Genomic DNA, 26,430 nt, shown 5'->3' with positions numbered 1-26,430 from the left:
GGGGGGGGGGGGGGGGGGGGGGGGGGGAAGAAGAAGGTACTCGAAATGGACCCATTTTCCAGGATTATCGTTCCCCATGTAACCAAAATTAGTTAACGTTCACTTCATTTCATATCCATCCATTCCCCAAACCTCAGAAAAAATAGGAACACAGAAACACAACACACAACAAAACCAAATCCCTCTAATTTTCAATCTTTTTTTTTTTAAATAAATAAATAAATGAATAAATGAATAAATAAATAAATAAAAAAAAAGCAAGCAACAAAATTCGCTTTCCCCCATCCCCGCCGCACCCGCACCCGCACCCGCGCTCTCAGTACCCTCCATTCTCCAACAATTTCTTAACATTAACCCTCAGATGAGCCCCATCACTCACCACAACCACCCCCACCACCACCACCAACTCTCCAAACCCACCGCCTCAACCCTTGCCTCCGCCACCACTCAAGCCTGCGCTGCCTGCAAGTACCAACGCCGTAAGTGCGCTCCCGATTGCATCCTCGCCCCCTATTTCCCTCACGATCGCCAACGCCAATTCCTCAACGCTCATAAACTCTTCGGCGTTAGCAACATCACCAAAATCATTAAAAACCTCGATCCATTCGAGAAAGAAGAGGCAATGCGCACCATTATTTTCCAATCCGATGTCCGATCCATGGATCCCGTTGGTGGCTGCTATCGCATCATTCGCGACCTCCAACTCCAGATCGAATACATCAAAACTGAGCTCGATTTCGTTCTCAGTCAATTGGCGCTTTGTAAGCAGCAGGCCGCCGCCGCTGCCGCCGTCGCCATTCTCGAGGCGGATCCGATGAGTGGATACGGCGGACTTGAGCATCAATTTGTGGAGGGATATGGAGGGGAAGGGTTTGTAGTCGGGGAAAATGAGAATCGGGAGACTCTGGAAGATCAAGAAGTCGAGGTTTGGGGAATTCAAGATTCGTGTTCTTCCCTGCAATTGAAACCGGCCGGCTCTGTTCAAGATTTCCATGATATCAAGATCGATACCAATAATACTAATCACCATCATCACCATCAACAACAACAACAACAACAACAACATCTTCTTAGGTTTCAACAGGATCATCATGATCAGGATCTGGTTCATCAGAGGTCAGTATTGTATTGCACCAATATTACAATTTTTAATTTACACATTCATACAATTATAATGCATCTCTGTTCTGTGTAGCTTACTGTTTTGGTTTCTATAGTTTTACTGTCCCAAAATATATTTATTTATTTTTTTTGAAAATGAATTTCTTCATCGCGATTATCATTGTTTTACCTCTTCAATCCTCCAAGCATTTCAAATTTTTTATGTATTTGGCGCCAACCTTGTTCATATATTTTCTTCCTAATAATGTATACCGTACTCTTCTTATATTGAAGCTCGGCCCAAAAGGATAATCCAAGAAGCCCTTTTATTTCTTAGATGGGCCCTAGCCCAATGGACCAAGGACTCCAATGATAGTTCCTATGGGACAAGCTTCGGGCAATTTTTGTTTTGGCTAAATTGAAAAAGAAAAAAATTCTAAATTTGTATTTGGTTTAAAAAATGCCCTTATTGTTTTAAATTACAAAATTACCCTTGAAAGTGTATAAATATTTCAAACTACCTATAAATTCATTAGAAATTGTGACATGCAAACAAGTATGGTCTTAAGAAGCAAAAATTCAAATTTTAGGTTTTGTTATAATTTCTTTAGAAATTGAGATCATGAAAAGAAATAAGTCTCAATTTTTGCCTTCATATCATTGAGAAATAGGAACTCGTGTGGGATCCATGTTATTAAGGGATTTCCTATTATTATATCTCATGTATAGTATTATCATCGTGTAGTTTGGTATCTTATTAAACAAAACTGACAATCTACTGGTCGAGAATTTCAATTTTTGGTCCAAAAGAGTTTCAAAATTTTTGGGTTTGAAGAGCTGATAATTGGGTTTCTATAGTTTTTTGGATTTCATTATACTTCCAACAGAGAATTTGAGTGTTTGACTGATTTGATCTGTGCAGTGAAGAAGCTATGCTGAAGATGGACAATGTGATGTTAAAAGAGTCTGACCCAATACAACAGGCTCAAGATCAAGAGCTTAAAGGTGCAGTTGACACTTTATTTACCTTCCCAACTTGTGATCCTTAGCTTCAACCCAATCTTGTCTCCTTCCTTCCCTCATTATAGTTTTCTTTTTTCTTTTTCTTTCTTTTTTGCTTATTTAGTCCATAAATGCCTCTGGAGAAGAAATTATGGTTTGAGTGTCTATAAAAGAATTGAATAAATTACACCATTCTCTACTTCTATCTTCTCCCCATATTCATTTCTGGTATTTTAGAAGACCAACATCATTATTACAATTCATTAATCTTTCATACTTTCACATGAAATAATTCTTCATGTTGCCTTATGATTTCCATTTGCTTTTTCTAATAACCTCTTAACGTTGTCGGGGTTTATGCAGCTACTCATTTTTTTTTTTTGAGGTTAGAGATTCAAACCTCATTTTTTTTTTTAGGTTAAAGATTCAAGACTCAAAACTAGTAAAGAAAGGTAAAACCTCTGACTTAGTTGTACTCGTAAATGGTCAAATCAGAATCGTTCACAACCACAAGAATTCTGTAGATGAATATTGGTTCATCCAGGCCTTGACTACTTCATTTTCCCTGTATAATATAATCAACCCATCACGTCAGTCTTCCTAATTAATTACCAATGAAAATTGAGACATGTAATGGAATCAAATTTGAATTAATTCCCCTAGTAGCCCATATCATCCATTGCTGGCATTCTACTTGGAAGCTTGTTCTTATCATTTGGATCTTCCACTATAGCTGCCTCGGCTGTTGTCAACAGCATTGAGATGCTGAAAATTCAAGAAAATCAAAACATTCAAATAGTGCGCTTAGAAGTGGATAAAACATTTGGTAGTTTGTTTTCTGGTGCAAGGTTTAAAAGGACTTCCTAGAGAATGAAATAAACTATGTTCGGCAACTTTTGACAAAGGGCATGGGATGAAATATTCACCTAGCAGCATCCACTAAAGCAGTTCTCACAACTTTCAGAGGATCTACAATTCCAGCCTTCACCATGTCAACATATACACCTATTTTGCACAAACACTTCCCACTTAAGTAGCTGTAAAACCAATGTTTAGAGCAAAAACGATATCTAGTAATGTATTGCATAAAAGTGAAGTTCAAAATTTTCCAAGTGCCGAAAGTAGCCAACCTTTGGCAGCATCATAACCCAAGTTACGATCATCCTGTTCGAGTAATTTTCCAAGAACCAAAGCTCCATCATATCCAGCATTTGAGACTATTGTAAATGTAGGTGCCTGAAGAAAACCAAATCTTTGATTTAAGAAAACAAGATGTCAAGATGGGACCCAAAAAGTAGTGCTGAAAACTCAAAAGAAACAAACAAACCCTGAGAGCGTGTTGCACTATTTCTATTCCTCTTTTCTGGTCTGCATTTTGAGCTTGGAGATCATCCAGAACCTTCGTAGCATGCAAAAGGGCAACTCCACCACCTAATGATAGTGATTATCCACCAACTGCCCAGAAATACTTTCAACAATATGTTGTCCAGTTTAAAAAAGGTTTACCTGGCACAATTCCTTCCTCCACAGCAGCTCTTGTGGCATTCACGGCATCTGTGACTCTGTCTTTCCTCTCCCCAACTTCTGCCTCGCTTACCCCACCTACCTGCAAGAGAGCTGCATTGTTTATGAAGGCATACAAAATTCTTTCAGAACATTATAAAGGCAAACACTCTACCTTGAAGACTGCTACACCACCAGAGAGTTTTGACAATCTTTCCTGAGCTTTTTCCTTGTCAAACATTGCAGTACTCCTGTCAATGGTTGTCCTCAACTGCAAAGCAATCAGTATACAGTATTTAATAGGAATTCATAAAATAGGTGCTACACTTTTATACATGTTCCCATGGTCTCTAAGAAGACTCCAACTTCTATTAAGCTATAATCTCCCTTTCAGCTTCAAGAGAGAGAGTTTTAAAAAGCAAACTTAGCTGAAACAAACCTGCTCACATCTTTCTTCAATTAGTTTCTTGTCACCACCTCCGTGAAGAATGATTGTGTCATCAAGAGAGACAGTAACCTAAGCAGCAGTTAACAATGTGCATGAAGCAAACATTAAACAAAAAAACAATGGGTAAAAAAAAGAACGCCATAATGAACTGGGCGTGAACCTTTTTTGCAGTACCAAGCATCTCTACTTGCACTTTGTCAAGAGTTAAACCACGTTCATCGGTGATTACCTGTTGTTCAGTTTAAATGTAATTAAACTATCATACAAAATGTTGAGACAATGAACTAAGATTAGAGCACTTCGTATCACCTCTCCTCCCGTCAGAATAGCAAGATCATCCAAATTTGCTTTTCTGTTGTCCCCAAAACCAGGAGCTTTGATGGCACAAACCTGAAAGAAGAAGTTTTCTAAGGAGGTATTTGAACTATAATGTTGTGTTATTGATGATAGGACCACAATCTATGATAAATATGATAAATATTCTGCAAGGGACCACAATCCATTAATTCATTCACGAAGATCTTTTTGAAACTCACTCAAGAAAGCAAGTCATTAGAGACATTTTGCAGTTGACAGAAGCACGCTAGCCAACATTAAGGTATTTTCTCGGATTTCATTAGTAATAAGCCATTTGAGTTAACAATATAAGTCACAAGCAACCTGGGATGTATACAGCTTTAGAATGGAAAGGATTTTAAACCTTTTTTTTGAGATAGCTTTCACAAGGAGAGTTGACGATAACCAAAAGAATATTCACAATTATATCTACTACTATGTCTACTTAAATTGCTCAATTTTTTTGGAAAGAAACTTAATCTTTCATTGCACTTACATCAGCATGCACGTTCATCCAATAGTAAAAAAAAAAGGTAAAGATAAGTTAGAATGCCACGTTGCTTTGACTTTTTTTTTTTTTAATAGGACACTACTTTAAAAAGAAATAAACCATATAACAAGCAATCACCTTCAGGCCAGCATGATGCTTGTTAAGTATTAGCATGGCAAGTGCATCACTCTCAACATCCTCAGCTACAACCAGAAGTGACCTCTTCTTCTGCTCAGAGAAAGAACTTATCATATTTAGGCTCAGGCATATTATTCACCCAACATTGCACATGAAAAAAAAAAAGGTAAAAAGTAAATTAAACTGGTACCTCTACTGCAAGTTCAAGTACTCTGAGGATTAAATTCATATCTGAAATCTTCTTTTCATGTATGAGGATGAGAGGGTTTTCTAGGTCCTGCACATTTAGATGCATTATAGTTCTATATTAAATTTTTAATACAAGAGATAACTTTGAAAACTTACGTGCAACACACTGCAATATTGGCACAAGGTCACACACAGACATATGAAGTTTACAAAGGAGCACATATGCAACAAGGTACTTTATGATATTTTCTCATATTCAGGCATCAGCAAGCATCAGTCATATTATTAGAGCACTAAACACCTAAAGGTTTTAACTATGACAAAAGGAATCCAAACTTACACACTTCTGGGTCTTTTGATCGTTAATAAAATAAGGAGAAATAAAACCCCTGCCTAGCTTCATTCCTTCCACCACTTCCAGTTCATCCTCCAGAGTATTTCCATCCTGCAGAGATATAGAAGTTAGTATACTCGAGTATTCATAAGTTCAATTATCATATTATACAAAAGCAAGTGGGGAAAGAATGCTCACAGAAACAGTAATCACTCCTTCCCTTCCAACTTTCTCCATTGCCCTTGCTATCAATTCTCCAATCTCACGTTCACCATTTGCGGAAATAGTGGCAACCTGCTCATAAATAACAAATGACCAAATGGAAAAAAAAAAAAAAAAAGGTAAGAAAAAGTAGAAAAGATAGTATCAAATCTAGGATAAAAAAGAAGAATAACAAATAATAAGCAGAAATAAATAAATAATATTTTATATCTATAGAAAAAAACTGTTGATCCAGATGAAAAATTTACGTTTATTATTACAGCCAAAAGAAAAAATGTGACAACTGCTCTAGGATCAATACACTCATGCTTAAAAACTCAAGAAAGAATACAAATAAGGAGGTCCTAAATCCAAAATGAATACTTCAGATGTGAGTACTAAAAAATGTATAAAGCACTATTCCAATTTAAAAGACAACAATTACAAACTATTAAGATCTAAATACAAGCTAGTCGTTAAATCTAAGGAATCCAACTTCAAACATTAGAAAGCAGCTTTCCTCTTGAACCCTGTTACCTGAGTAATTTCTTCTGGGGTACTTATCATCAATGCTCTGCTTTTCAACTCAGAGATAACAGCATCAACTGCTGTTTTGATACCAATGCGTAAATCCATCACACTAACACCTGCAGCTATTGACTTGCAACCTTCGGTGAGAATGGCCTGAGTCAGAACAGTTGCACAAGTTGTACCTACAACAAGATACGCAATTCATTCAAGAACGATCAACATGCTTGTCCAAGTTCAAAAGTAGTGCTCCAAGTTCAAGATATGCTATGCAACTCTAAGAGTCTATATGGCTAAATCTTGACAACTGAACAAACAACACAGCCCAACACACCATCAAAACGGCAAGCAAACATGCATGATTTCTAAAAATAATGAGTATATAAGAAGCAAGCACATAACTGAGTGGTGAAAATGTTACGACCCAAGTCCCATCTATGATCATAAGTTCAATTTAAATATTTTATTGAAGAAAGCACAGTGATACTTCTTTATTTGTTTGATTTCAATCCAAATGCAAAATGCCAATGTCCTGATCTCAATACAGCTTGAACTTCTCAACATTGATAATCTTAGTAATAAAAAGATAATATATATAAATATAAAGGAAATTCAGATTAAATGAAGAAAATACCATCTCCAGCGGCAGTGTTTGTGGCACTCGCAACTTGCTTTACTAGATCTGCCCCAACATTTTTAGCCTTGTCCTTGAATTGGATACTTTTGGCTACAGTAATGCCATCCTTTGTGACTTTCGGGCTGCCGTGACTTTTATCAATAATTACGTTGCGACCCTAATTTCATTAACCACAATGAGAAAGAAGCAAGAACTATTAATTACTTACAGTCCCCATTTAAGTTTGAATAGCCGTCTAAGAATGTGTAAACATCAGAATGAAAACTGCAGGAGTTCTTTCCACCATTACAAATTTCGACATTCCAACCAAGTGAACTATCAGAAAAACCGCCAAAGTCAAATGACCAGTCAGGTCCAATACCTTTGGTCCCATTGTCACTTTAACCGCTTCAGCAATCTCTGAGACACCTTGGAGCATAGCGGCACGAGCCCCATTCCCAAAATTGATATCCTTCGCCGCATAACTTCTGCTGCTCGTTACCCTGCTACATACCTTCAAATCCAAAGCAAACCAAATTTAGTTTAAGAAAATCAATCCATATCACTCCGTACTCATCAAAACCAAAAACAAGAATCAAAATCCGCAGCTGTTCTAATTGAACAACCCAAACCGATCAGCTTCAATGACCATATCTCAAGTTTAATACATCATTCACGAAAAATATTACAACCACGTTCATTTCTTTACATTACAAGAAATGCGCGCGCAAATCAAAATACAGTCCTCAAACATTTAAATAAAAAGAGGGAAAATTCAAAGCTAGCTGAACTTGGCTAAATCAACATACTGCAATAGACAAAAAAGTGAATTTCATTATCCAGTTCATCCTCAGTGTAACAAATTCAGCAATCAGCACCTGAATACTATGAAAGATTCAAACGTGGACAAATGCAACGAATAATAGATCTTAATTCTTCTTACGAGTTTTCTCGACGTTGAGGAAGCTAATTTGGAAACTACTCGATACATCGCCGGGAATGGCCACAGAGTCCAGATAGAGAGTGAGAGAGACGCCTTCCCTTTCCGCTTTCGGCTTCTGAGGGTTTAAGCAGAGGTTTTGAAGAAAAAGTCAATGGTACGGTAATGAGTATGCTAATTAGACGGTTCAGATTCACGCTCATTTTAAAATAACCGTAGAGGATTAAGTCCGCTCGAATCAGAGCCCAATATTGAGGCCCATATTTTTTGGCAATCAAAATGGGCCTGTTGGCCTGAAGTTGGGGAGCCTACATACTAAAAGCCCATGAAAAATATTCTCTTTGATTATAAATATAATTTTTTAAATAATTAAGTTTATAAAGTGAATGTAAATAAAATACATACTCTCAAAAAAAAAAAAAATTGTAAATATGTGGTTTTTTTTTCAAACTTAATTAACTATATTCATAATATAATATACTTGTAAATAACCGGCGGAGGCGAGAAAATTCAAACTTTTAACCTTTTAATCGAATGTAAATATTTAAAATTATATTAAAATTGGTTCGTAGTTATAATTATTAATATGGGTGCGACTCAATGACCTAAAATACTCGATCAACTTAATACAATTATGTATACGTATATTTATTTTATTTTCATGTAATTTCATAATTACTTTTTTATTTTTTATTTTCCAACTCGTCTCTAATATAAATACTATTTGAAAGGTATTTTTTTTAACTAAATGTTTGAAAATAAATAAATAGATGTGTTATTATTTTGATTAAATTAATTATTTAATAAAAGTTATTTAGGTCGGAAAAAAATTATAAAAGATATATTTGATTAAATGTTGAAGTATTTTTATTTACAAAAATACAATAACCATTATTAATCAATTAAAAAAAAGAAATTAAAAGTCAAAAATTGAAATTAACAAACAAATAAGCNAAAAAAAAAAAAAAAAAAAAAAAAAAAAAGGAAAAAGAAAAGAAAAAAATTAATATAAAAACAAGAAACTTAAAATTCCCTCTTTTCACCATCGTCTCAAAATTCAAACAATCCATTTCCAGATTTTCACTCTGAAGTCCACCTTACACTCTGCATTATCCACCGCCGCAGGAACCGCCGTCTTCTTCTTCGCCGTCGGAACGCCCGCCGTAATTCCGTCGCAAAGAATTTTAAGTCCAACCTTCGGCATTTTCAACCATCCCATTTTCACCTTCACTTTCGTCTCCACCTTAATCTCCAACGGCAATCCGGCTTTGCTCTTAATCGCAGCCTTCAACGAATCGACTGGCTCGCCTTCGATCTCTCCGCCACCACTTATCGCTGTCACCTTCATCGCCGTGATGTTTCTCTTCTCGTGCACGAACTCAGGGAACGATCCGTCGCCGAGATCGATGCCGTTCGACGAGATGGCGACGGAAATTGGACTGTAAATGAACTTGACTTTCTTGTTAGGGTTTGTAGCGGCGAGATTTAGGTCGAATTTGGAATTGAGTTGAGAATTAGGCGTAAATTTGAAGGAATCGATTTTGAGAGCCGTAACAGAGAAGGACGGGCGGTGTGGACGGTAAATTAGGTATACGACGGTGGAGGCAACGGCGATGAGGACGATTACGGTGACGATGATCGCTGTCAACCAGACGCAGATTGAGCAACAAGTGGAACGGCGGCGATTATGAGGCTGAGGACGGAAGGTGGGACGGGAAGCGCCGTAGAGTTGGGATTTGGTGGATGGGAAGGGTGGCGCGTTGGCCGTCGGGTTAATATTGTCGTCGGAATTGGAATTGGCATTGGCACTGGCTTTTTTACCGGCGGCGTTCGGGTGGACTCTATCCGCCATGGCCGTAGCAGAGGAAGCGGAGAAGAAAGTGTCAAAAGGGTAAGAGAAGAAAGGGAAAATGAGTATTGAATTTGGAAATCGAAAGGGATTTTTAAGATGATGAATGCTTTGGTTTCAAGGAAGAACTTCCCTTTCTTTTTCTTTTTCTTTTCTTTAATAAAAAATAAATATATAAATATAAAAAATAGAGAAAAAACTTTAATATCAATTAACCGATGTGGAACTTTGAGCATAAGCTCTCATGGCTTTGCTTTGGGCTTCCCAAAAGGCCTCATACCAATGAAGAGTGTATTCTTAGATTATAAACCCATGACCATTCCCTAAATTAACCGATGTGGGACTTTCATCATTCAACAATTTTTATATTTATAATTAATGTTTTCGTAATAATTAGAAGTATTTATTGTTTTTTAGGAACATACATTTTTAGCTCAGCAGAGGTTTGAGGTATGTTTTTTTAAAACTAATTTTGGTAATATTTTGTGATAATTACTTCAATTAATTATATTTATTTAGTATATTTATTACTTAATCACTAATTAGAGCCAAATATATATATATATATATATATATATATATATATTATATTTAATGGAAATCAAAATATTATAAAAATTGTCGAAAATAATAAGGTTTAAGGGGATGGGATGGGGTAGGTGCGAGAGGAAGGACAGGAAGGTGAAACAATGGAATCAAAGACCAGGACTTTACAACAATTCTCACGCCCTTCTTAAGCGCGTGGAACTCACTTGTTTTTTTTTTTTTTTTTTTGGCCAACTTATGAATTTATGTTCTCTAAAATTGAGTATAGTTTATGTGATTGAGACATGTGAATGTAAGAATAAATTAATAAAAATATCGTTCAACTTAAAAAAATATATTAATTTTAAATTTTTTAATAATACTTTAAATTAAATAAAAAAATTTAATACTCTATTTTAAACATTAAATTTTTTCTTAAAAAAATTAATAAAAGGTAAAAGATGTTAATTGTAATGACTCGAAATTTTCTATTTAATTTATGGTCTCTACCGTATACACATCCTAAACGTTGAATGTGGAAGACTTTATTTAAATTTCATAAAACATATTCTTTATTTTAAATCACTGGACTTGCGTGTTTCGAAAACATCTGTAAAACGACACAATAAAAGACTTGAAATAAAATAAATAAGCGTTTAAGTTAAAAACATCTCATTCTAGCAAGTCTAAGAAAATAAACAACACTATCCTATGCATGTGTCATTGTCTTGAGTTGCGATGTCGTAGTTAGCCGTATAGGAATGTCTTGCCTTAACTTGAAAAATGTAGTAGCACATGGGTTGAGTATTTAAAGAAATAATCAGTGAGTAAACCCACTATTGGGGTTAAATGCAAGAACATGCGAATGCAATGACGAGACCTATCTTTCAATCTGTCTTCCTACGGTGTTGTTCTAATGGGTAATTTTGGACGTGTACCAAATACTCTACACACAACCCATACGTGCGCGTATGGGCTGATCACTTGTCGGGCGAGCATACATTGAGATGCTCCCTAGGCCGGACACCCGTTAGAACTAGTAACTGTCACAACAGCGCTATGCAAAATATTAACGATCGTTGTCCTACCCTTGGATGTACGCGTCCATACCCTCACGATGGAATATGGGTATCTCCCAATGCATGAACACTCATAATGCATGAGGTCTCCATATTTCTACTTTTATCATTAATGAATATAACCCCGCTATCATCTTTCATGCTGTCATTTCTCATTTTTCAGTCTACGTATCATACATAATCCTAACGGGGTTACATTTCATTTCATTTATCGTGATATCATGTCATACATAACATAACGCTCCATGCTTTTAAAATGTCATTTCAGAACGTGCAATTCATATAACAATTACCTCAATGGTTACACAAAACAATCTAAACATAACATATCACATCACAATATATTGTGTCATAAACATGTCATATCGTAAACACTTCGTGATCATATCGTTTCCTAACATATCACAGCCTTAACATTCTTATACTTATCACAGACATGTTCACGTACATATCGTTACAATGAACGTACCTTAGTCATATCATCACAAGAATGTATCCTAACGCTATCGTTCTATCAATCTATCACAAACCTATTCCTTTCTACCCATATCCTAACCATATTTTTTCATCAATCTCTCCTATCCATAGCACTCCGGTATGTAACCTGACCTTAACGTTTCATGAACGTATCTTACTCCTACAGTTACATTTCGTTTTGTGCATCCCTCTCGTAATTTATCTCAAACCTATCATTGGACACATCGTACCACAATTAGTATCATACAATTCAAATATTATATCATTACATAAACACAATATAAGCATCCCGATTCACGGACAATTCACACATATCAGTATATATGACACGTGTAGAACCACAGACACATGTCAACATCAAATATAACCTTACCGATAGTAATGTCACTTACTTGGTTAGCTTAAGTCGTTGTTATCTCTAATGAAAGTTCGATTCCTCCATTTGAAATCCAAGTCAACCTATGTGAGTCCATGACATCAGTTTCAAGTTTGAACTCTATAAAATTATTTTCCTAATCTACCTTGTCCATTGTTAAAAGTCTTGAGATGTTATATATATATATATATATATATAATGCTATTTTTCAAGTATATTTTTTTGTAACACTATTAAAAATTTAAGTATATTTTTTTAAACGAAATATAATGATATTTTTTTATTTTTTAATATTTTAAAAATTTATGAATAGTTTTTAGACCGAAAACGAAGATATTTTTATTAGATTTGTGGCGTGAATTCAACGCGCGAAGAGGCGGGTAGAATTTTGCTTTATCTCTACCTTCTCTGACTGCTATCTTCCTCTTGTTGTTTGGTGGCAGCAACCATCCGCACGTGTGAATCTAACCTCCAGTATGAAGCTAGATCCCTAAGCTTCCCATCCTACGTGCCATAATCCTCTACAACCAGTCCCAAACAATAGGAGACTGCAGTCTTCAATCATCACCCTTCAATTATAATCCTACGGCTATATCACATCCCACAAAACTACACCCACATTGATCTTCAATTTTGATTCAATTTCAAATATTAGCTTTGCATTATTAAATAATGATTCAAACATAATCACATTTTTAAATTTATTTTTGTGTTAAAAGACTTATTTAAAATATTGTAAATGAGTTTCTAAATTACACATAAAATTGGAATCATTTTAATTTCTAATTTTAAAAACTATTGAATATGACTCAAAATAAAAAAAAAAAATATTTATTTTTACGCTTCTTTATTTATTACGGTAATAATTCGTTAATCCCGTTAATTTTGGTAAATAATAAATCATGGTGACATGAGAGATTTTTATTATGTGTTAATTTAGTTACGGTAAAAAATGTTTATTAAATTTTAACGGTACTTATATGTAAAAAGACTATAATTTATATTCATTCTTCAACAATTTATGATTTACAGCGAACCTTTTAACATGATCGAGCATAGATAAAATTTTGACTATCTATCAGAGAAAAAAACGAATGGATCTTTTAAGATTCCTGAAAAAAAATCATTTCTTTTTTAATGGGATAATTATTCATCTGTTTCTCATGTTTTTTGAATAGTCGAGACACGAAAAATATCTGAAAAAGTATTTTGGAAATCGATTTGATTCGATCTTTTTTTTACCATAAATGATGACCAATCACGAGCATCATTTACTATGGTTTGGCACACAGATTATAAATAATAAAGTAGCAATAATTAAATTTACATATAAGGTAATAAGTGCACTATTTAATGTTCAATAATTGTTTTCAATTTTGAACGATTCTTATTTCAACTAACAATAAAGAACGTCCAAAATTACTCAGCCAGTCACTCAAAATAAATTTACAATTAAAAAATATATATTAATTAATATTATTCTTATATTATTGAAATAATCAGAATTGTAAAAATTTATAAATAAATCAATTTAAATCTAAATAAGAAATTTACTTTAAAATTATAATATTTATTTAGATGTAAGGAATAAGAAAAATATTGAATTAAATAAATTGTAGCAGTGCTTTCTTATTTTTATATTTCAATATTTATTTAAGAAAAATAACTTGAAATTTTGAGAAAATAATATTTTTATTTAAGAGTGATTTTAAAAATATTTAGATGAAAATAGTATAATATATTATTATATTATTTTCTTCGCCTCCATAATTAAATGTAATTAATTTAGAATTGTCATTTTTTCTCGTGTTTAATTTATATTTTTTCATTTAAAAATATTTTTTAAAATCTTTTATTTACAAATTATTGGATTATTTAATCTTACAGCTAAAAAATAAAAATAAAAAGAAACATTCGAGTATGAAATTAAATTGATGGAGAACGTAGTATAATTATTGAGATTAAAAATCGTCGGTCGTGGAATAAATGATATGGGAACTAACTACGGTCACCGACGAAATGTAAAAGGGTACACGTGTCGGGATGTTAATGGGTTGTGTTGTGGGGAGGGAGACAGCCGGATGAATAAATTATATTTGAAAGAGAAGGTGGTGTCAGAGGCTTGGTTACAAATAAACTACCAAATCTTGAGGGCCGTCATGACGTGGGTACGTTATGGCGCCATTCCTTTATGCTCCATAGATTATCTTTAAGTCATTTTTTTTTTTTTTTTAAATAATCATTCGAAGATTTTTCAAATCGACAATAAATGAGTGTTTTTTTAAGCTTAAACACGATCGAAGAGAGAGTACGAGCCCTAATCCTTAATTTAATTTAGAAGCGAATCAAATATCTGTACGATATAGATCATACAAAATCTGTTTTGTTACATGACAACAGTCATATTATAAAAAAATGAGACTGGAAGCTCTTTGTCTATTAATAACACGAGGGTTGGGGACTGAGATGAGGAGAATGTTGTAGAGGCTCGAAGAGGGGCTTACTACTGCTATCGAGACTATTATACCATGTAGCTTTCTTTAGTATTGTGTCGATCTATTGTAGCTCGATCGTGCCGTTAAAAAACAATTAGAATATTTATGTGTTCACTGTTAAGAATTAGAAGCCATTGATTTTTCAACCCACATAAAAATTCTTCACCAAATTGTTGTTGATTAGTCAAAAAAATCCAACTGGGTCGGCTTCTTTTTTGAACTTTAAAATCAATATCTAGTTTATTCGGAGGGAATCGTTTGGACTTATGGCTGAAAAGGAGTCAAGAGATTTGAGTATCAAAACCGTTTTTAAAACCTTTCCATTACTCTTTTTTTTCTCTCTCTCTCACAGACTCGGATCGATTAACTGCGTCGATCGAGGAGCCCTTCAATAACCGATGATGAACAGGGCGTGCCGTATCGGTGTTCTTAAACCTCTGAGTATCCATTTGATCTGTACAATCGCTACACTCTCTGCTTCGCTCTGATATCTCTCATTTTGGGGAAAAAGAGGAGGGATCCGATGAAATCTGCGGAAGTTTCCTATGAATTTGGGACTCTGATGGGGTTTCGATTACTGTTTCTACTGTTTGAAATTTGTTTTTCTGTTGGTTCTTTCTCTGTCTGTGAAGCTGCAGGTAATGGGTTTGGTTTGGTTTGGTTTGGTTTGGTGTGGTTCTGTAATTTCTGAATTGATTGTTGTGATCATATAGTTTTCATGAATATTGATTCTGGAGTTGAATTGGGATGTGGGTTTGATCTGAAAAGAGATGGGATTCTGTTGATTTATCAGTTTTCTGGGAAAAACAATATGATTATCTTCATGCATAGAGTGTTTGTTTGTCTTTTTCCTTTTGTATCCACCAATTGGATGGTTCATGAACTAGAAGAACAATTGAGATGCTGATCACTAGCTGTTTTTTTCCTTGCATTCTAGATTGGTAAAATCCAACAAACTAGCCACGAGGTCCCATGTCGGTTCGAGTGGAGAGGGGAACAAAACATTCCATGTAAGGGTGTGGAAACTGCTCCCTAGTACATGCATTTTAAAACTGTGAGGTTGACAGTGATATGTAACGGGCCAAGGCGGATAATATTTACTAGCGGTGAGCTTGGGCTGTTACGAATGGTATTAGAGCCCGTCACCAGACGGTGTGCCAGTGGAGACGCTGGTCCCCCAAGGGGAGTAGATTGTGAGATCCTACATCGATTCGAGATGAGAACAAAACATTTCTTATAAGGGTGTAGAAACCTCTCCCAAGTAGACACATTTTGAAACCGTGAGGTTGATGGCGATACGTAATGGGCTGAAGTGGATAATATTTACTAACGGTGGGCTTGGACTGTTACAAATGGTATTAGAGCCAATCACCAGGAGGTGTGCCAACGAGGACGCTGGGCACCCAAGGGGGGTAGATTGTGAGATCCCACATCGATTCGAAAGGGAAACGAAGTATTCCTTATAAGGATGTGGAAACCTCTTCCTAGTAGACCTGTTTTAAAACCGTAAGGTTGATGACGATGTGTAACGGGCCGAAGCGCGGTGAACTTGGGCTGTTACACCATGCCTAATTTACTTCATATAATCTTTGCTTGCATAGATTTTGTGTAGGAAAACATGAATCTCAAGATAAATGAGAGTTAATTGTGTTGAGTGGTTTTGTTCCTTATAATGCCACAGATCATGCTGTCACTCCAACATCTCATGGCTTTGGCAGGAAACACCATGGTAAGTCGGATAATGCTGTTCTTAGCAAATCATTTGAAGGTTCATCTCCTCAGATCCATTTTGTTTCTGTTTCTGAGCTTTGAAATGGAATATCTTGACAGTGATCACATGAACAGTAACGTTTACTTTTCTTCTGATGTAGCTATTCAATCAGTTGATTCAAGTAGAGCTCCTAGCATTGCACTTCCACCTACCACGTCTGCTAAGAAATGGGAGCATGCTCATGCATTCTCACCATTCATCAATTTTCATAAACTACACCATTCAAGATGGAAGTTCAGATACGAAGCTCCACAACCTTCCTATCTAGCATCGCCCCCGTCTAGCAGCCTGCAAGGTTGAGTATCTCGAGATATATTAACTGCTAGCCGACATTGTACTTTTGGGTTTCCCCTTTTGAGCTTCTCCTCAAGATTTTTAGAACGCGTCTGCCAGGGAGAGGTTTCCACACCCTTATAAAGAATGTTTCTTTCTCCTCCCCAACCAATATGAGATCTCACAATCCACCTCCCTTCGGAGCCTAGCGTCCTCGCTGGCACTCGTTCCCTTCTCCAATCGATACGAGGACCCCCCAATTCCCCCCACCACCCCCCCTTCGAGGCCCAGCGTCCTTGCTGGCACACCGCTTCGTGCCCACACCCCTTCGGGGCTTAGCCTCCTCGCTGACATATCGTTCGGTGTCTAGCTTTGATACCATTTGTAACCGTCCAAGCCCCCCACCGCTAGCAAATATTGTCCTCTTTGGGCTTTTCCTTTCAAGCTTCCCCTCAAGGTTTTTAAAACTCGTTTACTAGGGAGAGGTTTCTACACCCTAATAAAGAATGCTTCGTTCTCCTCCCTAACTGATGTGGGATCTCACATATTCACTATTGAACTTTCAGGCCCTGCTGTATCTCAAATTCAATCACCGTTGCCATCTTCAGCAAGAGGGAGGTCGCCCGGACCCGCACCATCTCCAACAGTTCAACCCGACCACTATTATAGTATGACAAAGAGATCCGAGCTTTAGTTGTAACCTTGAACACTATTGCCCTCATTTTTGGTATGGTGATGTTTTCTTTCTCACAGTGCCCATTCCAGCTCCTACAACTTCTCCTATGGGTTCTTACAAGAAGAAGAAGAGCATGCCACCATCACAAGCTATGATGCTACCACCTCCACCTCTTAATGGGGGTAGGCACATACATAACTCTTAGTATTGCAAATCAAATTATCTGAAAATGAACCATATGTTTTGCATTCCACATTTGTAGATTGTACAATATCGTGTACAGAGCCATTGACGTATACGCCGCCCGGGATGCCATGTGGTTGCGTGTGGCCAATTCAAGTCAAAATCAGCCTCGACGTTGCAGTATACACATTTTTCCCTTTGGTTTCAGAACTTGCAGAGGAAATTGCTGACAGTATCAGTCTGAACCATAGCCAAGTTCGAATTGTGGGAGCTGATGCTGCAAGTCAGCAGTTAGAAAAAACAACTGTTCTCATCAACTTGGTTCCAAGAAGATCAAGATTCGATCATAACACGGCCTTTTTTATATATCAGAAATTTTGGCGGAGAAAGGTATCAATCAAAGCTTCTTTGTTTGGTAGATATCAAGTACTAGATGTCAAATATCCAGGTTAGCTCTTGATCCTTCATCTTTTGGTCTTGAATATTCAAAAGTTTCAACAGGGAGTGGATGTGGAAAAGTGAATGTAGTGCATTGTTTACATGATGAAAGTTATGTGAAATCCCACGTCAAAAAGGGGAGCGAAGCATTGCTTATAAGGGTGTGAAAACCTCTCCCTAGCATACGTGTTTTAAAAATCGTGAGGCTGACGGCGATACGTAATGGGCCAAAGCAATCAATATTGGCTAGCAGCGGGTATAGGCTAATACAAATGGTATCAGAGCCAGACACCGAGTGGTGTGCCAGCGAGGACGCTGGGCTCTCAAAGAGGGTGGATTGTGAAATCTCATATCAATTCGAGAAGGGAACACAACATTGTTTATAAGAGTATTAAAACCACTCCCTAGCAGACACGTTTTAAAAACCGTGATGACAATACGTAATAGGTCAAAGCAAACAATATCTGTTAGTGGTGGACTTGGGCTGTTATAAATGGTATCAGAGCCAGACACCGGGCGGTGTGCCAGTGAGAACGTTGGACCTCAAGGAGAGTGGATTGTGAGATCCCACATCTGTTGGAGAGGGGAACAAAGCATTCCTTGTAAGGGTGTGGAAACCTCTCCCTAGTAGACGCATTTTAAAAATGGTAAGGCTGATGACAACATGTAACAGACTAAAGCAGACAATATTTGCTAACGGTGGGTTTGGACGGTTGCATTGTTTGATACTTCAAAAGAAGCAATAAATTGTCCTCTGTTGGAACCGTTGTGCTAAGATGTATAAAACAATTATGCACTGTGAATTTGTTCATCAATCTGAGGGGCATACTTTTCAACAATGTTTCTTTTCTGATTAGCTCTAGCTCATGCAGGTCTTCCGCAATCTCCTCCGTCAGCACCTTTAGGTACTTCATCCATTAATGATGGTTTGAACACCAGCAATACTAATGCAGGAAATGCAATTAAACCGTTGGGAGTCGACGTGCCAAGACGAAGAAAAGAAGGGCTTGGCAGGAACATGATTGTGGTGATTACTATATCATCGTTCACTGCCTTTGTCATGTGTGTTGGACTTGCTTGGCTTTGCCTTTTGAGATGCAGAGTGCCTGCACATCATCCAGCACAAGTTCCACACAACTTGATAGCCTCAACTGCAAAACCCCCAGGTAAACCAATGTTCCCTTCAGTCTCTGCACTTGTTTTATTCCTAAACTCGGTTTAGAACTCGAGCAATTTCTACAGGCACGGCTGGATCGATAATGGCTGGAAATGATCCGGGTTCTTCGTCTATACCTCTAAACGACCATCCTATGACGTATATTGGTGCGGCAAAGCACTTCGCCTTGAAAGACATGGAGAATGCCACGGATAACTTCGACTCTGCAAGAATATTAGGAGAAGGTGGCTTTGGAATTGTTTACAGTGGCCGTTTAGATGATGGAAGGGAAGTGGCTGTGAAGGTTCTTAAAAGACATAATCAACATGGTATTCAGGAATTCTTGGCAGAAGTTGAGATGCTGAGCCGTCTACACCATAGAAATCTAGTTAAGTTGATCGGAATTTGTACCGAAGATCGAAATCGTTGCCTGGTATACGAATTGGTGCCTAATGGAAGTGTTGAATCACACTTACATGGTGAGCAACGTTCTGCAAAATCTTGAGTACCTTACATGGTTTGACATTCATATTCAACTTGTCTTGTGATGATTCCAGGCATTGACAAGTTAACCAGTCGACTTGACTGGGATGCCCGTTTGAAGGTTGCCCTCGGTGCTGCTCGAGGCCTAGCCTATCTGCACGAAGACTCCAATCCTCGAGTCATTCATCGAGACTTCAAAGCTAGCAACATCTTGTTGGAATGTGACTTCACACCTAAAGTTTCAGATTTTGGATTAGCTAGAACTGCACTAGAGGAAGGAAACAAGCACATCTCAACACATGTTATGGGAACTTTTGGGTAAAAAATTTATCTGTAGTGAAGTTTCTTCAAATTCATTTACTTTCTCAACACCATCAACATTAATCTTACACAGTACATTACCTTCTGGTTTCCAGTTATCTAGCTCCAGAATATGCAATGACTGGCCACCTTCTTGTAAAGAGCGATGTCTACAGCTATGGTGTCGTCCTACTTGAGCTACTTACAGGAAGAAAGCCAGTAGACTTGTCACTTCCTCCCGGACAAGAAAATCTTGTTGCTTGGGCTCGTCCGCTTCTCACGAGCAAGGAGGGGTTAGATGTAATAACAGACCCAGCTATTAAGTCTGATATCTCTATTGATAGCTTGGCCAGAGTAGCAGCAATTGCTTCTATGTGTGTGCAACCGGAAGTGTCTCATAGACCATTTATGGGTGAGGTTGTTCAAGCCCTGAAACTCGTGTGCAGTGAGTTCGAGAAATTAACGGACCAGTTTCACAATGTTACAGCCGAGACAAACTTGTAAGCTACATGGATATTGAACTTGGAGGAATTTCAGATGAAATACTCAACGGTACCAAGACATCGCACACGTTTCCTTCAGGAAAGGAGACAAATGTAGGATTATCGGTATCGGGTTTGATCAAGGACAGGAACTGGTTTCTTGCAGATGGCATTCATCAAATTCGAAACCATCGAGAATTGGAAGGAAAAAGCACCTGCGGCAGAAGCAAAGAAGTTTGACATGGCTTTTCTGCCAAGTTTTGGCCTGGATTTCATTAGTTTATGTTCATCCATATCACGCATTGCAAACTCTTGAAGTTCAAAGCAATTGCATTTCTGAGGCCTTTAAATTGTGGCCATTTTTCTAGATCAGTTCTTGGAGTATTAATTTCAATATAATCGACATAAGCAGTAACACAGAGAGGGCCTGAGATAAGATAAATTAACACTAATCCAATACAATTAAAAGAAATGGATAAAGAATTCATTGAATAAAAGCAAACATGTTAGATCTTCTACTAAAAAGTTATTCACACTGTCATCTATCAAGATCACAAGATACATGATGATACGTACATAACTACAGATGCACAATCACTATAATCTAGCTCAGACATAAAGAACAAGTCTAGTTGAGACCAGTCTCTTTCTTCTTCTTCCCTCCCTCATTTTCTTCCAGTGCTTTAAAAGAATGAAAACACACTAACTATCAAGATAATACAAAACAAAATGGAACCAAGTAGCTGAAAGAGACTAAATATAAAGAATACTTATCATATTAATTTTTTTGTAATTTCCAGGCAAGCCAGAGATCTGTATGTCCACTGTTCTTTAAGAATCAAGACACCAGATCACTCTTTCACTAACAACTAACACTGCTTCTTTATGCTTCCTATGTTCCAGCTCTCTTTCCCAATCTATCCATTAAGATTTTCAGGCCCATGTACCTGCATACACAAAAAAAAAGGTACCCAGATGTAGTTAGCTGCTCTTCTTCATCGCTCTTCTTTCGAAGAGCGTGGTAGCCCACAAACAGATGTTGATAACCATACCTTCCCATCATCATAACAGTAGCTTGAGGATTGGTGCCTGGGGACTCACTGAATGTTGATCCGTCAATAATACGCAGTCTAGTTACACCGAGAACTTTAAGGTCATGGCTCACCACCTTGTCCACTAGACACCCTCCATGGTAGTGCCAGATTGTGATCACAGTGTCTTTACAAAACTGCTCCAAGGACTTGGTGTCATTGGTATGCTTGGGTATGAGGTTGATGTTGGCCTTCACACTAATGTTAAGCAGCTTGTCTAATGTTTCCTTGTCACACTGTGTGAAGTTCGTGAAGTATTCAGAATCCGCAATCTTTGTAAGCATTCGAACCCCTTCAACGCACCGGTGAAGATCATATGGATGATGAAAGTAGTTGAAGGTCACAGCGGGATTGTCGTCAATGTTAGTGTTGATCAAGCTCAAGTGTCCTTTCGAGAAGGGATTTGCTACTTTTTCTAGAATGAAACCTCCTTTAAATGCCTCATGGGGTATGTCTCGTTTACTTTTGATGTAAGTTTGAATGGCTTCAGGCGTTCTTTGTTTTGGAGGAATGGTGGATAGCTGCCCAATCTGGTAACACCCACAAAATTAAGTATCATACAGAATCAACATCTTTTTTACATACTTTGGTTCTACTTTGCTCACGTGCAAATATAACTTTGTTCAGCTCAAAAACCTTCATTTGAAGAGGCAAAATCATAAAATCAATTCAAAGATTGGTAGCAATAAAATATAAAGACAGTTCTTCAGTTCTCTCCACATTATTTATCTTTTAAAAGTAAAAGGGAGATGTTTAATTTACCTCAGCTGACAGCAAACCATGGTGGCAATGAATACTTTCCCGCGACTGCCCAAATCCACTGCTAGATTCAATATAAACGCCATGCTTCGTGATTCCAACTGCTTGTATAAGTGACTGCTGAACTGGTCTGTTGCTTGGAACAAAAATGGAGTTCAATGGGTTATCAGCCATGTCTTTTCCAACAAACTCATTATGTAGCACCATGGAGATGTTCCACTTTTCAAGATCATCCCTTGGACCAATTCCACTGAGCAACAGCATTTGTGGAGTCGCAATTGCCCCACTGGATAATATAACTTCACTCTGCCGCCTGCTTGATAGAAAAACTTTATGCGGATTACCAGTTTCATCCTTGAATACGACTCCAATCGCCTTCGGTTTCTTACCTGAACATTCAGAATTGTATTTATTTGATTAAAGTGTTCCCAATTGGCGTTGAACTTTCAAATTTGTGTCAACCTATAGTCATTGCACTTTATAATATCTCCATTAGTTCACATTTTTACGTAGTGTAGTGATTGCATTATATAAAGATTATGCCGCAGGCTCATTTTGGGCTATTTTCCTACTTTATTTTATCTCATCCAAAAATCGAAGAAGATTCATAATTCACACTAATTTCAAATCATCGTAAGCTGTTCTCCAAAAACTACATAACCTACTAAAATGATCAACTACCAGGGACTTATTCTGACTGACAAGTTAGTGATAACAACATAATAGCGCTACAAGCAACCCTTTCAAGACTAAATATCCATGCTGATAGTATGCAATGTAAAAAAATTCACCATAATTTCTCAATCAATTAGGCAAAGTAACGAATACAAATCCGCAGAACCGCATGCGCTTTAGGGAACTAACAGGCAAAAACAAAATCATGTAAGAGAATGAAGCAAACGAACCGTGAGTGGTGTCAAAGATGAGTCGTTGAACAGTGGCGTGAACCAGCACCATTAGGTTATCAGGATTCCCTGACGGTAAGAGCTCGGCGGTGGTGTGACGGCGGCCGAAGCGGTCGAAAATGGTCCCTCCGACTTTGGTGCCGTAGAGATGATCGTAGGTGAAGCCGTTGAAGGGCGAGATTCCGACGTCCAATAGACTGTCGGTGAAAGTCTTCTGCCAATCGGTGAGCTTTGGGCGGTGAACGATCCGCTTCTCCACCCATGAGTACGATTCATTCACCAACTTCTCATCCCACCCCACTTTCTTTATGAATCTACAAATCCCCACTAATTATAATTATTGGGACAAATAATTTTATAATTTTAATAAAAATATTGTTAAATTGTAAAAATACTTTATATTTAAAATATGCTCCTAATTTTTAAGCATTTTATTAAGTCAATTCTCATAATGAAATTAATCAATTTTAATAGGGAAAAATAAATTAGATAACAAATTAAAACATCATGATTAAATAAAAAATAGATAAAACAATAATTACCTTTTTAAAAAATTAAAATTTAATATTTACATTTATATCATTATTAAAATTAAAATTGAGATAGTAAATAAAATATTGATTATTATTTCAGGGTAAATAAGTTAATATTAAAATTGATGGAATACATTTCTATCAATATTTTTAATTAATATTTTTCAAATAAATTTTGAAGGTAGAAATGGGAAGAAATTTTAATTAACATTATAATTTGAAGGATAAAAAATGGATATTTAAAACAAAAGAAAAAGAATTTAAAAGATGGTGGGAAATGAAGAACCTTGAACTTGCTCTGGTGTAGAAGCCGGCATTAATGGCGGAACCACCGCCTAAAACCCTAGCTCTCGCGTTGATAACACCATCCGTCGAAGCGAAGGCCTGAGAAGCCGAGGTCGGAGAAGTGTCGGCGAGGCCAATGTGGAAATTTCGAAGTAAAGACACATTTGCATTCGTGAAAGGAACGCCGCCTCTTTCCAGTAGCAGCACGCTGAAGTTCTGTGATAATGTCGCCGCCAATGGACAGCCGGCGGTGCCACCTCCGACTATTATGTAATCGTATCCTTTCTCTCTCTCATGGCCGTCCCGATAGAACGAGCTTGCGCGCTTGATGAACGGGTATTGTGATTTCACCCAATTTTCCCGACCTGCACTTGCACAGTTTTTTTTGCATGTTAACAATGCGAAGAAGAGGTGATTTCGATGAAGTGAAGAGCTCGAAACTCTGTTTTTGTTTTGTGTATGGATATTTTAGGGCAAAGTAGATGAGAAAAGCCAGTGATTCTTTCTCTCTAATCCTAGAAATGTGAACCCAAACTACAATAGGTGTCGCTCTGTTTTGAAGATTTTTTAAGCAAACTTTGATCGGAAATGAATTGAAACAGGGATTTGTTGTAGTAGCTACATTGTAATTGAAGATATCAGAAAAACCAACCTTGACAAGAAGAGAGGAGGTGTAAGAGGCAGAGGAGAACAAGGAAGAGAAAGAGCTTGACTGTCCCAACCAACGCCATTGAGTTGCAGACAAGGCAAAAGACAGTAGCAGTAGCAAAGGATGCTGCTTCTTCCAAACTTGTATGTGGCTTCTCCTGGTTGGCCTTGGTTTGTGTGTGGGTCTCAGATTTATACGCAGAAAACAAACTCCAAGAAAATTATGTGTGGGTGTCTCAGATTTATTACACATCCATCTGGCGAAAAAGAAAATGAAAGAGGAAAAAAAATTATCATGTAGCTACTGTATATATGCATATTTAATGATGGATTCAATGTTACAGTTGGGGTTTTGGATGGCTGCTCGTGGATCGTTGGATGATTTCTTCTGTGATTTGATTTTCATGAATACTTGAAGACAGCTCATTCACCAATCTCCCCTTTAAACTGTATGGGTACGTATATTTATTGCTTCGGTAGCTACCAGTTGATATGGTCTAGTTTGAGTGGTTTGTAAAAAACTGATGGGTGAAAAGGGAAAGCCACTATGATATTTTATAATCTTCAGAATTATAGCCGTAAGGGGGGACTAGTTTTGAGGTAGAAAAGGCTAAGTTGAAGATAGGAGATTGGGATTTGAAAAGTGAAGTATTGGTTATATCAATTTATGGTACCGAATTTCGTTTGTTGAAGAACGAATAGCCTTTTGACAATAATAACAAGAGAAAACAAGAGATTGAACTAGTCCAAATCTTTATTTTGGAAGTTTTTTGCCCGCTCAAGTTCATGTCTAGTTCTTGATATCTTTAGAAGGAAATGACTTGATTGTATTAAAATTTTTGAACAATGGGAGGACAAAACGGATTGTTTGAGGGAGCTAATTATAAGATTATTATAGGTTTATAAGTAAGAAATACATGTCCATTTGCATGAGGTCTTTTGGAGAAACCAAAAGCAAAGGTATGAGAGCTTATGCTCAAAGTGGACAATATCATACTATTGTGGAGGTCTGTGATTCCTAAGATGGTATTAGAGATATACCCTTAATTTAGTCATGTCAATAGAATCCTCAAGTGTCAAAGAAAGAAATTGCTAGCCTCAAAGGTGTAGTCAAAAGTGGCTCATGTATCGAACAAATGGTGTACTTTGTTCGAGGACTTCAGAGGAAGGAGTCGAGCCTCGATTAAGGGGAGGGTGTTCGAGGGCTAAATAGAACCTCAGAGGAGGCTCTATGGTGTACTTTGTTCGAGGGGAGGATTGTTGGGAGGGAGTCCCACATTGGCTAGTTTAGAAGATGATCATGGGTTTATAAGTAAGGAATACATGTCCATTTGCATGAGGCCTTCTTGATAAATCAAAAAAGCCATGAGAGGTTATGCTCAAAGTGGATAATATCATACCATTGTGGAGGTCCGACTCACCTACTATTTTATAAAAGATTTGTTGAAAAGAAAAAGGTAAAAAGGAAAGAAACGATAGGGTTCCCCAGTTTCCACACGACTATCCAACCAAAGGTGCTATTTATGACTATTGGTATTTATGAATTCGTATCAGGGAAGGTGGCGTAATAGAGATTGTTGGGAGAAATTATAGGGAGAGGATGGGGCTAGAAGTTTATGATTCCTTCATGCTTAATTTTGTTCATTTATTATATAAGATTTTTATTTTTTTTTTAAAAAAAAACTGTCCAAAGTGTTATTTTGTTAATTTGTTGTTGAAAGTCAGATAGTGATTTTTTTTTTTTTTTTTTTTTTTTTTTTTTTTTTTTTTTTTTTTTTTTTTTTTTTTTTTTTTTTTTTTTTTTTTTTTTTTTTTTTTTT

At 36.8% G+C, this 26,430-nt stretch overlaps 3 protein-coding genes, 1 long non-coding RNA gene and 1 pseudogene across 4 annotated transcripts in view; 3 read left to right on the top strand and 2 right to left on the bottom strand.

The window, feature by feature from the left end:
• The first annotated feature begins 361 nt into the window (after positions 1-361).
• On the top strand, positions 362-2,341 carry LOC111488330 (LOB domain-containing protein 29-like). Its single transcript, XM_023136025.1, has 2 exons — positions 362-1,116; positions 2,024-2,341. The coding sequence occupies exons 1-2, from the start codon at positions 362-364 to the stop codon at positions 2,148-2,150; spliced, it is 882 nt and encodes a 293-aa protein (XP_022991793.1). The 3' UTR covers positions 2,151-2,341.
• A 327-nt stretch (positions 2,342-2,668) lies between these two features.
• LOC111488761 (chaperonin CPN60-like 2, mitochondrial) lies at positions 2,669-9,755 on the bottom strand. The gene is given in 19 exon segments (XM_023136697.1): positions 2,669-2,868; positions 3,030-3,108; positions 3,234-3,339; positions 3,431-3,534; positions 3,610-3,709; positions 3,782-3,877; positions 4,046-4,123; positions 4,215-4,283; positions 4,364-4,444; positions 5,019-5,108; positions 5,209-5,295; positions 5,548-5,652; positions 5,740-5,835; positions 6,280-6,455; positions 6,905-7,064; positions 7,269-7,400; positions 7,830-7,917; positions 7,919-7,941; positions 8,923-9,755. Coding segments are annotated over 19 exon segments (2,532 nt in total). The 5' UTR covers positions 9,679-9,755; the 3' UTR covers positions 2,669-2,762.
• Positions 9,756-14,768: 5,013 nt separating this feature from the next.
• Positions 14,769-20,761, top strand: LOC111488549 (annotated as a pseudogene).
• Positions 20,762-20,861: 100 nt separating this feature from the next.
• On the bottom strand, positions 20,862-24,902 carry LOC111488603 (protein HOTHEAD-like). The gene is made up of 6 exons (XM_023136446.1): positions 24,615-24,902; positions 23,964-24,327; positions 23,145-23,458; positions 22,243-22,628; positions 21,442-22,010; positions 20,862-21,336 (listed from the first exon to the last, which is right to left on the bottom strand). Exons 1-6 carry the CDS (start codon positions 24,691-24,693, stop codon positions 21,282-21,284), a joined length of 1,767 nt encoding a protein of 588 aa, XP_022992214.1. The 5' UTR covers positions 24,694-24,902; the 3' UTR covers positions 20,862-21,281.
• The window catches only part of LOC111488778, a 6,644-nt gene continuing 4,185 nt past the window's right edge, over positions 23,972-26,430 (top strand). The window contains exons 1-3 of the long non-coding RNA XR_002719262.1: positions 23,972-24,298; positions 24,565-24,754; positions 24,955-25,065. This is a non-coding gene — a long non-coding RNA (uncharacterized LOC111488778). The remainder of the gene's footprint in view (positions 24,299-24,564; positions 24,755-24,954; positions 25,066-26,430) is intronic.

Source organism: Cucurbita maxima, unplaced genomic scaffold (assembly GCF_002738345.1).
Source record: "Cucurbita maxima cultivar Rimu unplaced genomic scaffold, Cmax_1.0 Cma_Scf00013, whole genome shotgun sequence".
Lineage (NCBI taxonomy): Eukaryota > Viridiplantae > Streptophyta > Magnoliopsida > Cucurbitales > Cucurbitaceae > Cucurbita > Cucurbita maxima.
This window is presented reverse-complemented; position numbering and strand designations above follow the sequence as displayed.